General features: G+C 57.2%; 1 protein-coding gene across 2 annotated transcripts in view; it reads right to left on the bottom strand.

Annotated features, from left to right (window-relative positions):
• SPTB (spectrin, beta, erythrocytic) overlaps positions 1-12,044 on the bottom strand; it is a 115,923-nt gene that overhangs the window by 14,135 nt on the left and 89,744 nt on the right. For both annotated transcript variants that reach the window (XM_012724480.1, XM_004681784.2), the window contains exons 21-32: positions 11,586-11,792; positions 11,105-11,194; positions 8,363-8,641; positions 7,761-7,891; positions 6,744-6,948; positions 6,156-6,530; positions 4,657-4,901; positions 3,643-3,781; positions 3,174-3,258; positions 2,320-2,516; positions 2,039-2,088; positions 1,511-1,586 (exon numbers count right to left, since the gene is read on the bottom strand). In XM_012724480.1, coding sequence (XP_012579934.1) covers positions 1,511-1,586; positions 2,039-2,088; positions 2,320-2,516; positions 3,174-3,258; positions 3,643-3,781; positions 4,657-4,901; positions 6,156-6,530; positions 6,744-6,948; positions 7,761-7,891; positions 8,363-8,641; positions 11,105-11,194; positions 11,586-11,792 — 2,079 coding nt within the window. The remainder of the gene's footprint in view (positions 1-1,510; positions 1,587-2,038; positions 2,089-2,319; positions 2,517-3,173; positions 3,259-3,642; positions 3,782-4,656; positions 4,902-6,155; positions 6,531-6,743; positions 6,949-7,760; positions 7,892-8,362; positions 8,642-11,104; positions 11,195-11,585; positions 11,793-12,044) is intronic.

Below are 12,044 nucleotides of genomic sequence, written 5' to 3'. Positions count from 1 at the left end.
ATTCAGGTGTTGGGTGGAGGCGGCTCTGATGCACAGGGTGAATACATTTGCACAGATGCATAGGACACAGACAAAGGAAGGAGTTGCTCAGGGGTCCCCAGGAGCGCGCAGCCCAGGTCACCACTGCACACAGACACAGGGAAACAGCTGAAGCGCAGGCGGGGGCAGGTGGCAGGGACAGTCCAGCCCATTTCTGAAGTTCGTGCCAGTCACCAAAGTTCTCTCTCCTTCCAGAGAGGGCTGTCGCTGGGAACAGGGGCTGGGGTGAAGGCCACCAGAGACCCCCCAATGTGTGACAACGGGAGCTCCAGAGGGAACACCTGGGAGACCCTGGGGCGGGCTCCCAGGCAGCCCTCTGCTGGACATGAAGAGCTGGTGCAGCTCAGAGAGGCGCGGCCAAGAGTGAGCTCAGTGTGAGCCTGTGTTTCCGACGTGTGGGAAGTGAAATCTGGACGTGACAGGGATTCTCACTGTACAGGAAATGCTTACTAGGTGTTTGTTTTTTTCTGGAGTGGCTGGCATACCAGAAATTTCCACCTACAATGCCAATCTCCTTAAACCCTCAACAGTCAAAGACGCTCACCTGGACACCTGGGGAGGTGGGACACATGCAGTGAAGCCATGCAAGGCACATGCTGAGTTCTTGCTTTCTTCTCAGCCCCGGGGCCCAGGCTCCCTGCAGATCTCCTGAGTCCTTTAAGCTAAGGGACCTATTCCCGGACTGGTCCTGAAGCCTTGTGCCCCAGGCTGCCGGCAGCTGGGGTCCTTCCCTCCCAGTCCACCCTTCACCCAGGACTCTGACATGCCTCCTTTGCTACAGATGGGTGACTGGCCCTGTGACTGGGGCCCTGAGCCTCTCCCTCACTCCTGCAGGTTCCTTCAAGTCTGCTCTTGCCTGAGAACCAGCTCCTTATTCAAACACTGACCTGCGGGCTTCAGGCCAGGGAGGTGCCCCAGGCGGTGAGGAAAGGCTCCCCTTGGAGGGTGGAGTCTGCCAGAGGGGCAGCCTCCTCAATTCACTGCTCAGCTGTCTGTGGTGGGGCAGGCAAGACCAGAAAGTGCATGTGTACTACTGTGCATATGCGGGGTGTGTGATGGTGTGAGTTGGGGCGAGGGTGGGGAAGGGGGCACCACCACCCTTTAAGGATGCAGCTAGAGGGGAGATGGGGAGAGGACGGAGTACAAAAATCACCCTGTATAAACTGTTTCCCCTTTTGTACATGGTGATCTATTTATACAATAAAATTTATTAGACTAGATAAAACAAAGCTAATAGTCATGTCAGTGGACTGGCATGTTAGTTTCTTCTGGGTTGAAGGAAAGAGGGAAATTATTCTAGGAATTAAGAAAACCTGAGTAAAAAAAGGAAGCCGGATCTGAAGGAGGAGCCTGGGTTGGGCGGCGAGTGCCGGCCTGGCCTTGCCTTCGGCCCTGGCTGAGCCTAGTAGGGATGAGCGGGTTCTGGCAGCAACGACTCCCAGGAACTAGACAAATGGGACAGGAAACTGACCGGGGACGTTCTCTCGGTGGCCGCGCGATGGGGTCGGGGAGCCTCCCCTGCTGTCTCGCCTTCCTCCTCTTGAGGCCTAGGAAAGACAGTGCCTCTTTTACAACACACACCTCCCTGAGGCCAGCACCCTCTTCCAAGGCCTGGCCTCCACCCCTCAGCCGCAGGAACACGTGCCAAGTCTCTCCCAGTCCTGGCCTTGCAGTGCCAAACTGCCTTTACTGAAAAACTGAGAAGGGTCTGCAGAAAAAGACATGGCTCCAGGCCAAACAGCCTCTGGCCCTCCCAGAGTGGGGAGACAGTTCTATAACTGCTCTCCACACCCCTCCCTTCTAACGTGGGGGCCTCAGGCCACTGTGATTTGGGGGAAGCGAGCTCCTCAGTCTTCCAGCTCCAGACCCTGGATCTCTCCAATGGGTGGCTCAGTTGTGAAAGTCAGGTCAAGTGTGGATTCCAGGGGGCATGTGGCCTGCCCTCCTTTTCCTTCCCACTCCCTCCCTGCCTCAGCCAGCCCTCCCCACCCCCACTCACCCAGTCTCTTCTGCAGGTCTCTCTGGGGTCTGGCGTTCTTTCAGCTCCAGCTGGGGAAGGAAAAGGCTGCGGTCAGAGCAGTCACAACGCGGGGCCTACTCATAGACCACCGTTCCCTGAAAATATCTCCCAATGCCAACACACCCCAGCATTGCTTTTGGAGTTATCCCCTGACTTCCCACCACTCTTCTCCCCTCCCCACTCTCCCCCTGCCAAGCTCATTACACTGACAAAGGAGCCCTTGATTGGGGGGGGGGGGCACAGCTATCTCCCAGGCTCACCGTGGTAGGCTTCTCCAGGGCAGCAAAGCGCTCTGCCCAGCTGGCTGTGGATTTCTCAAAAGCTTCGTGCCTCTTGATGAGCTTCTCCACACTGTCCACTGTGTGGCCAAAGTCCCGGCTGGCCAGGTAGGGCTCCTGGGCGATCAGCCATGCTTCAGCCACGGAGGCGTCCCTCGAAAACTGGCACACTTCTAGCACTGCCACGGAGAACAAGCCACACTCACACGGGGGCCTTTTAACACCCAGGGGCCCGCTGCTGCCAGGGTGCTGGGCCTTGCAGCAGACACACACATGGCCAGTGGTCAGAGTCCCAGTGCAGGGGACAGCCTGCTGCCTGAGCCACTCCAGCCCCATTCTGCAACCAACCTTGTGTCCCTCTATTTAAAAAATGAAATGCAAGTGAGCGGTCTTCTGCCCTGAGCCTTCTTCCCCGCCTGGTAGCTCCCATAACTGAGGGCTAGCAGCAGTGGGCTGGCCCAGGCCTCCCAGGCTCTGGGCCCGAGTGGTGGCCTTTTCTCCACCTCTCCTTTGTCTCCTGTTGTGGAGCATAGAGCCCCTCTGCTGGAATCTGTCCGCTCAAACCTCAGGACGCACTGGCACTACGCCTCTCCAGGCAGCAGCTCTAGCGGGATGCCAGCCTGGCGTGAGGCGGGGCAGGGGGCAGGGAGCGGCTACTCTGGCTACAGTGCGCTTCCTGTGGTGCATCCACTCAGGTGTGAGGTGGGGACACTGTGGCCTGGGCCCTGGAACGGAGCTGATGAGTGGTGCAGCGGGGGCTCTTCCTGAGGGCAGTGGGTGGCCAGGCACCACCTCCTTCGCTGGCCCCAGGCTCCCTAGGTCCCGGCCACACTCACACATGCGGAGCCGCTCCCAGCGGGCCTCCCACTTCTCATTCATCTCCTTCCTCCTGGACACCACCTGCCGCAACTTCTCACGGATCTGTGGAGAGGAAGGGAGAACAGCTCGGGCTCTGTAACCTCCCACCATGTGCGGTAGGCGGGGCCTGCAGAGCGGGGAGGCTGGTCACACACACCTGGCTTAGGCTGGCCCTGCCACCTGCCAGCTGTGCGGCCTCGGGCAACTTACTGAATCTCTCTTCGCTAGGATACAGGCACCACCCCCTGCAAGGCACGCCCACACCTGGGCATCAGGTGGGGTGTGAGCCTGTCCTCGCCCACTCAGCAGCTGGCTCCGGGAGGGCGCTTGGGGCACTAATCCCTGGGCTTGCACCTAGTCCAGTGCCCCATCCTTGAAGAAGTCTCCGCTGAGTCCCTCCCAGGAAGTAAGGAAAGGACACGAGGGACTCTACCAGCCTGTCCTCACCTCCTCTGAGGCCTGGTGTTGCCGCTGCAGCAAGGACTCGCCCAGCTCCAGGCAGGCGCTGAAGTTCTTGCTTCGGGTCTCAATCTCCGCCCTGATGCCCTGGTGATACTTCATGAGCAGTTCCACTGAGGAGACATCCCTGGGAGGCCAGAGGTAAGGTGGGGAAGGGATGTGGGAAGAAAGAAACGTTGGTTTCCTCTGGCCTGCTGCCAAGAACCAGGTAGCGGGGCGGCCTCCCACCTGCCGAGTCTGGCCAGCCGGGAAGCCTCTGCCAGCCCAGTCCCAGCAGGAATGCTGGTGTCCTCGCCTCTTCCCTGTCGGGGGCCAGGTGCAGCTGGGGAGGGGCACCCAAAGTGGCCTGGGAATGTCATTTGGCCATTAAAGGGAAGGAAGTAAAGGCACGCGCTGCAGCATGCTTGAAACCTGAAGACCGCTAAATGAAAGCCACCTCAACCTGTGTACATGAAAGTCCAGATTGGACAAGTTAGGAGACTGAAAGTCCTTAGTGGCTGTGCGAGACGAAGGGACAGGGAGGATGACTCATTAAGAGGTACAGGGCTTCCTGGCATCAGGAAAACCTAAACTTTGTAGTGGTGACTGTGGGACTGAATATATGAAAAAACTGCACTTTAAATGGCTGATATGTACAGCGTATCGATAACATCAATAATGTTACCTATGAATGCCTGGCCCGGAGGGCAGGTGGACGGGGTGGTCCAGCAAGAACGGTGAACACGACAAAATGCAGAGACAGCTCTCTGCCCCTACCCCTCCCCACTCTGCACCCCCCACCTGCCTGCCTCGCATGCCAGAGTCTGGGGAAGGATTAACAGGGTTTGATGCGTGAACTGCTCATGTTCACGGACCGTCGCAGTGCGGCCCACTCCAGGCCCCGGTGGCAGTATCTTTCTTGCCACTCTTGGGTATATTCGTGTATTCTCGGGTCTCATGTTCTGTGGACCCACAGCCCAGATGGGTGTCCTGGTCAGCCAGGACAGGGGGTGCCTCCCTCACCTGGGCCTCTCCTGGGTCTCGATCTGCCGGATGATGCTCTCCATCCAGGAGAGGAGGTCGCGGACCATGCTGAAGAAGCGGAATTTGTCTGCCGTGTCCACCAGCTGGGTGCGGCGCCCCGCACAGGCATCGAGCAGCGCCTGCCACGCCGCAGACACCTCCTGTTCCTTGTTCTGGATGGCGTCTGCCTTCTCCCCTGCATATGCTGTCTGCAGGCGTGTGGCCACGTCCTGGAACTGCTGTACCTGTGGTTGGGGAAACTGGATGTCGTTCCCAGACAGATGTGTCTCAGCCTGGGGTGGGCGAGGGGTGCGCTCTTGTCCTGGCCCCCCTCCCCAGGGCACTGCTGGATCCCGGTCTCTTCCAGGGGGTGCTAGAGAAGAAGGCATCTTGCTTTGGCATCCCTGGGCTTTGAGGAAGATGCGGGACTGAGACGGGCACTCTGCCCTTATATTTCCTCATAAGTATGGTAACAAGAGTAACATACTAAGCATTCGTTGCTCTAAACACTTTTTTAAAATAACTCTCTTCAACCACATACAGTTCTCCTATGATCAGTTTTTGAGATGATGAAGCTGGCGCACAGGAAGCCCAACAGACCGGCTTAAGGTCACTCTGCTTGTAGAGGGGTGTGCCTGGAAGCGGAAGTTTGCCCCAGAAGCGGAAGTCTCCGAGAAACAGCTGTTCAGGCCAGTCTGAGGTCAGGCTCATGGCGCTGCAGCCTCACCCCTGAGACCCTCAGGGGGTGATACCTGCCTCGGGACTCCCAGGCACAGGGACCACACACCAGGCCTAGCTCCAGTAGGACAAGTCCCCGGGGTCCCTCCTTCCCTGCGAACTGGGACCTGCCTTGGTGCCCCCACCCTGCGCCCTCTGGGTCGGCGCAGTACAGCAGAGCCCACTGTCTCTCCCTGCTGCACTGAAAGCCCAGCAGCCCCTCCCTCCGGCCGGTGCCCTCACTGCCCCACTGAGCTATGTGGGACCCTATGGAAGCACATCAGAGGCACCCAGTGCTGAGAGGAGGGCACAGGGTCTAGACCCAGAACACCTGAGTCTGACCCTGGCTCCACTTATCTGCCCTCCCCGGGGCAACTCATTTATTATCTCTGTGTCTTGCTTGACTCGTTATGAAAAGCGGACAGTACTAGTACTATTTCAGAAATGGCCATAAGGACTCTGATTACACATATTGCTTAGAAAAGCACTATATACATGTTCGCTAATCATGCTGGTGCACACCAGAGAAACTGCATTTTAAGGTGTTTTATGTATCAGTTTTTGTAAGAATGCAATTTAAAGAACTACTTCAGGACTTCTGCTCCCTGCCTTCCTGCCCTGGCCTGTTGCCTCTCTAAGGAGGTGACATCGCCTGGACCCCAACCTAGGGGGGGCCCTCCAGAAGCCGGGAGAGAAGCTGACACCCCCGAGCCCCCTGGGAAGTTGCTCATGGGTAAGACAAAGGGCCTGTGGCGGGCAGCAAGGGACAGGACAGGAGGCACCTGCACGCCCAGCAGGTGCAGCTCCCGCTCGAAGGCCGTGTGCACCCGGTGGAAGGACTCAGCGGTGCTGGCATCCAGCCCCACGTCCTCAGGCAGCTCACGGTGCTTCTCGTCGATGAGGCCCAGGATCTCAGCGCCGGTGTAGAAGTAGCGGTGCAGGTCGTAGGAGGCGGCCAGCAGCTGCATGCGCGTGTCGATGAGCTCCAGCAGGTCCGCCCACATCTCGTTCAGCCCGTCCTTCCACTCGGCGATGGTGGCCGCCTCCCCGTGGCCCGCGTCAATGAGCCGCTCGATGATGGCATTCACGTTGTCCACCCGCTCCTGCCCAATCGCCCCAGTCTCCCGGGCGAAGTCTCGGAACTTATCCCGGAGCAGCTGGAAGTGGCGCAGACAGAATTTGGTTATCAGGGTTCAGGGTGGGCAGTGTCGGCATACTAGCGATGGACTTTCCCCGAAAGCCCTTCCGATGACAGCTGGAATGCACACCCGTGGGTCTGCCCTGCTGTGAGGCCAGCCAGGGCCTGTGTGTCTGGATGACGCTGTTGATTCAGAGTAAGACAAAAGATGGCGTTTGCTGTGAGTACTCACCGTTACATGGTCAAAGTCTTGCCCCATTTCTGGGGATGAGGCCACCAACTCCTTCTCTGCGATCCACTGCTCCAAGTCATCAGCCTCCCTCTTCAGCTGGAACAGGTGGTACATGTTCTCCAGCTTCCGTTTGCGTTCCTCTGCCATGTCTTTCAGCCCTGCATACTGCTTGTCCACCTGACCCTGAAGTCTGATGATCTGCTCCCTGGAGTTCAGAATAACAGCTTTCAGAGACATCGACAGAACCCAGAGCAGGCGGCTCAGAGAAGCCAAGCTCCCTCCCCCGAAACCTGTGGCAGGAATGGAAGAAATGGCTGTGACTTCTGGGGAATAGCCAGGGAGAGAAGGAATCACCCTGTGACATCTCAGGGGTGTATCACTCTGGGAAGCTCAGACTAAGTGGGGACCTTCTGTATTAGCTTCCCAAGGAGGCTTATGGAACCGCGGGCCTGCTTGGCTGCAGGGAGGGACGTGTGGAGCAGGGCGCAGTTCTCAGTGCCAAGGACCCAAGCTGTAGGTGCCCTAAAGGCAGCTGAGGACAGGCTCACACCTGGGGCAACCCAAGGTGTGCGGCCCAGTAGACTCACATCTGGGAAGAACCCACACACCTGAGCAGTTCAGGGGAGTATGGGTATCCTCCTTCACTCCTACCTAGTGACTTTACTGAGGTGTTGTAGATCCTGAAGTCTTTCTGGACCATAAAAGGAGAAGCAAAATGGCTCTGTCTCTCAGCATATTCTACCTCTTCAAAGAGTGGAGCCCTTGGTTCACCAAAAGCAAAATTTTGCTACTGCAGCCCTGAATGCCTTGCAAACAAGGCCCGAGTTAACTCGGTTCGAAGTTACTCACAGAACACGGGGCACAGTCATCAGCCGTCTGAAAAGCAGTTTTCTCAAGCCCATATTTTCTGGGAAAGCTCTCTCTTTGCCCCCTTGGGCCCAAAGAGACACTGGTTGAAGGGGGCCCCTGCCTGAAGCCCGTGCCTGGCCAAATTGCCTGCTGGCGCACGCAACGCACCCCTCGGGATGGCCTGCAGACAGCAGGGTCTGGGCCCTTCCGGCCAGCTGCTTGATGTTCCGCCCGTACTCCTCCACCGCGCGCTGCTGCCGCAAATGCCGCTTCAGCATCACCACAGCGCCCTCTTCATCCTAGGAGCAGGACGGTCAGGGTGGGGGCAGCCGGGCCGTGGGCACCCGCAGGACAGGCTGCTCCCTTCCTGCACTCAGCCCACGGTGCCTGCAGCCCACCTTCTCTCCGTCGCCTGGATTCTTATCTGAGAGTTGCCTAAGTTCTCTCCCTGGCCATTCCCACCTCTGTGCCCAGGACACTTCACCTTTACAGACCCCTCCTCGCCTCCCACCACTGTGCAGCAGCACAGATCCCACCGCACAGGAAAGGTGGGAGCCAGTTCTTGCTGCTGCAGCATGCCTGCTATAGGGGGTGTCCTCAAGAGGTGGGGCATCCTGAGGAGGCTGCACCAACGGAGCACAGGGGGCTCCTGGTGCCCCCATGCTGCCTCACTCCTCACACGTCGGGACCTGCAGCGACCCACACAGCCTGCCCACCGCAGCCTTTTCCTCGGTCTCGGCACCCTGCCTGGTGGCCCCTGCTGAGCTGACCTTGGGGGTCTCATCAGAGATGACATAGAGCTCCTGCTCACTGATCCAGGCCTCGGCCTCGCCGGCGTCCAGATAGTACTGCTGCGCTTCGCTAGCGTCCCGCAGGCGCTGCAGGCGCCCGGCCGCAGCCTCCCGCAGGGTGTCCCAGGAGCCCTGCAGGTGCCCCAGGCGCTCCTCGATGTCCTGGCAGTCGATCTCCGCGGCCTCCACCAGCTGCTGCCCCCTCTGCAGCACGTCCTCCACCCGCGGCGCGTGGCCCAGGATCTCGTTCTGCAGTGTCTGAGGTGAGAGGGAGGTTCAGCAGCAGGGCCTTTCGCTGGGCCCGGCGCCCGCGTGGCCCCGACCCTCCGTGCTCCAGCTCGGGAAGCTGGAGCCGAACAGGTGGTGCCGTGAAAACTGCCCTGACCACACGCCACGCATGGTGCTGGAGGCTCCAGTCATGTCCTCCGTGTGGATGGCACCTTGAGGTGAGCACCTGGGAACCCGCACTGCGTGGGAGGTCACCCGGGCAGCGAGTGCAGAGCCAGCAAGAGCTCGGGCCTCCCGGGCCGGGCGGGGCCTATGCTCCCCACTGCGCCTGTTCTTCCTGTGTCAGCAGAGCTTGGCTTCCAAGCTGCAGGAAAACCATTTTAAATGGCCTCTGGTAACTTGCTGCAACAGCTTTCTCCCCACCCCCAGCAACAGTGACAGTTGCCTCTTGTTCAGTCTAGGGCTTTGTTTTGTTTCCCACCTCTCTCTCTCCAGTCTTTTGGGCACTTTGTATTATTTCCAGTGTGAGCCTCTAGTCTTCACATGGCCTGGTCTCCCACTCTGGGGATGGAGTCACCTTTTATCTTCAGGAAACGTGGCCAAGAGTTAGTTACTCACTTTCTGGATGTTGGAGGGCCAAGGCTGCGTGCTTTTTTGCAGCCCATGTGGGCCCATGGCTCCTCACAACTCATTTCTTCTCTTTCTATCCTTCCCCCTGGTTCTAAATTATCTGGAGGACAAAGCCAAGAGTAGGACATGGTGGCACTACTGAGATTAAACTTTTGAAATGTACCTAACTGGTGGAAATGCATTTTTACATTTTACACTTGGAATCTTGATCTTGGCAACTTCCCATGGTCTCACTAACTGTTTTCAAGCAACCCAAAGGGTCTGCTCCACTTGCTTTGGTACTTTCTGTGAGATCCTATGACCTCTGCAAGGTATCCTAAAAGGTGTTTCATTGTGCACAATTCCTTTCTGGGGTCCTGTGCTTATTTATGATGTCTTCTTCTTCCCTGACACCATTCATTCAATATTTATTACTTTCTGTATAGTAGACCCTGCTCTGTGGTCTAGAGACAACATGGAAACAAGATGAACAAAACCCATGGTCTCGTTAAGTTTCTACTCTGCTAGGGGGAATGGGTGGCAGCGTGCAACTAGTGGGTAAATACAGAGGATGGGCGCTATCCAGTGAAACTGCGTCGAGATGAAGTCTCCACAGTGTGGCGGTGGCTGTAGGTACGGAGTCAGGAACGGTCTTCCTGAGATGACAGATCTGAGTGAGACACGAGCGGGGGCCGGGAGGCGGCCACACAAGGAACAGGGGGTGAGCGTCACTGGCGAGAGGGAAGAACAAGCAGAGTCCCTAGGGTGGGAGCCAGTGCGTCCTAAGACCAGGCAGAGGGGCAGAAGAGCTGGGACACCCTAGAGGAGGGTGAAAGCGCTGAGAGGGGGTTTGGAGCAGGCAGAGGCCAGGTCAGACAGGAGAGTGGTTCTGAACCCTGGTTACTCAAGGGAAAACACGTCAGGACCCCACCCCAGAGATCCTGATCCATCGATCTGACGTGGGATGTGGACATTCGTGTGCTTAGAAGCTCCCCAGGTGAGTCTAGTGTGCAGCCAGAGGGCGCCCATTCTTGTGCCCTGGTGGCTTGTTTCAGCTGCATGGGAAGCCATGAGGGCAGTGCTCTCAAGGCCCAGGGCTGCGGCAGCCTCAGCAGGCGACTCGTACCCAGCTGGGCCTGGATAGGCGACTCGTACCCAGCTGGGGTCTGGATAGAAATGCGAACCGCGGTGTCAGTCCCAGAGCCAGCAGATCTGGAGTGCGGCCTGGTCACGTGCATTTTAACTGCCCCCTGGGTGAGTCTGATGAGCGCTGGAGTTTGAGAACCACAGCGGCAGAGGGCGTGATAAGATGAGATTTAGGCTTTCGCTGGACTAGCCTGAGAGTTACCAGGGCGGCCTTGCTCTCCCTAGAGATTACCTGTGCTTTCTTGGCAAGGGGGCCCCCATCCATATTATCTTGCTCTTTTCTATAATAGCAAACTTCACACAGGTGGCTTGGAAAATCTTTGTCAGTAGCACTTACTGAGGCTAGAAAGAGTCAAAAATCTTTAGTGTTAGAAAGACTCGTTGGCTTATTTTACAACTGACAATTGAGGCTCCTGAATAAGCTATTTTCTACCAGCCCCCCCTCCTATAATTGGGAGCTGTGATGTTAACTGGCACCTAAATCTACCACTTCTAGCTTACTCACTTGTGCCCAGAATGGCCTCAACACCAAAGCACCGGCTCCCTGCCCTCTCTGTGGGCCTCTCAAAATTCTCTGCCATCACCAAAGTTGCTCTTTCTGGGGCCCCATCAACTATCTACAAGGACACCACCTTGCTGTTGTTGGCCTTCTGCATGTTAGTGCTGGACCTCTCTGGGCAGGGAGGAGGAGGCGTGGAGGGTGGGGCTGACCAAGTGAGGCAGTGAGGCAGGACTTACCTGGTTCTTCTTCATGAACAGCTGCACACTTTGCAGATTGGTGCCGTAGTCGGCCGACTGGGCCAGTGGCAGTCTCTCTTCCACCCAGAGCTGTAGGTCCAGAAAGCAGGGACAGCAGTGAAAATGATGACCTCCCTTTCCCGAGCTCTCACCATGAGCCAGATAGAGCTCTGCTTGCCATCTCCCTGGTCCCTCCCAATATCCCAAGTTTTATCTCCCCTTTACAAATACTCTGAGTCAAGGTTCCAAGTAACTGTGTGATGACCTGTGATGTGACTGGACATTAAACTCCAGTCTATCTGGCTCCAAAGTCTATGAGTGAGCTATATTCAAAATGCCCTGGTTTTACTTCAATATTCAATGTAATCCTCACAACAGCCCACAGATAAAGGGGTGAGAGGGCCAGACACCTGCAACCAAGAGTCCCCTGCAGCCAGTCATGCTAATGTGGCAGCTGCGGAGGGGACTGTGGCCCACGCACCGTCTCATCCTCTAGGTCCCGGCTGATCTGCAGCTTGGCTCTAGACGATTCCAGCTGCTTCTTCCTTCTCCCCAGGGGCTCCAGGAGGTCCAGGAACCGCTTCTCAATGCTCAAGTCTGCACCTCCCTCCTCTTCTCCCACTGAGGGCACCTGGGCAAACAGCTCTCCCAGCTCCTCCTTCCGCACGTTCACTTGGTCTTCCACACGCTGGGGACACAAGGCAACAGTGTCAGCATCGGTCTTGACCCCTGTGCAGCCCTTTGCCTTTCGTCACCCGTACATCACTTATCCTTAAAGGCCCAGCTCAGCCTTCCCCAGGGTCTCCATGGTGCCCCTCTCATCTTTCCTTCCTCTGAGAGCCTGTCCAGTACTTCTCATGCACACTTTTACTACCCCATTTGGATATCCCTACCTGACATGCTGCAAAAGGGTAGAAAATGCATATGGAGAAGGCAAGAA

This window comes from Condylura cristata, unplaced genomic scaffold (genome assembly GCF_000260355.1).
Source record: "Condylura cristata isolate star-nosed mole 26May11 unplaced genomic scaffold, ConCri1.0 scaffold00013, whole genome shotgun sequence".
In the NCBI taxonomy this organism is placed as follows: Eukaryota; Metazoa; Chordata; class Mammalia; order Eulipotyphla; family Talpidae; genus Condylura; species Condylura cristata.
This window is presented reverse-complemented; position numbering and strand designations above follow the sequence as displayed.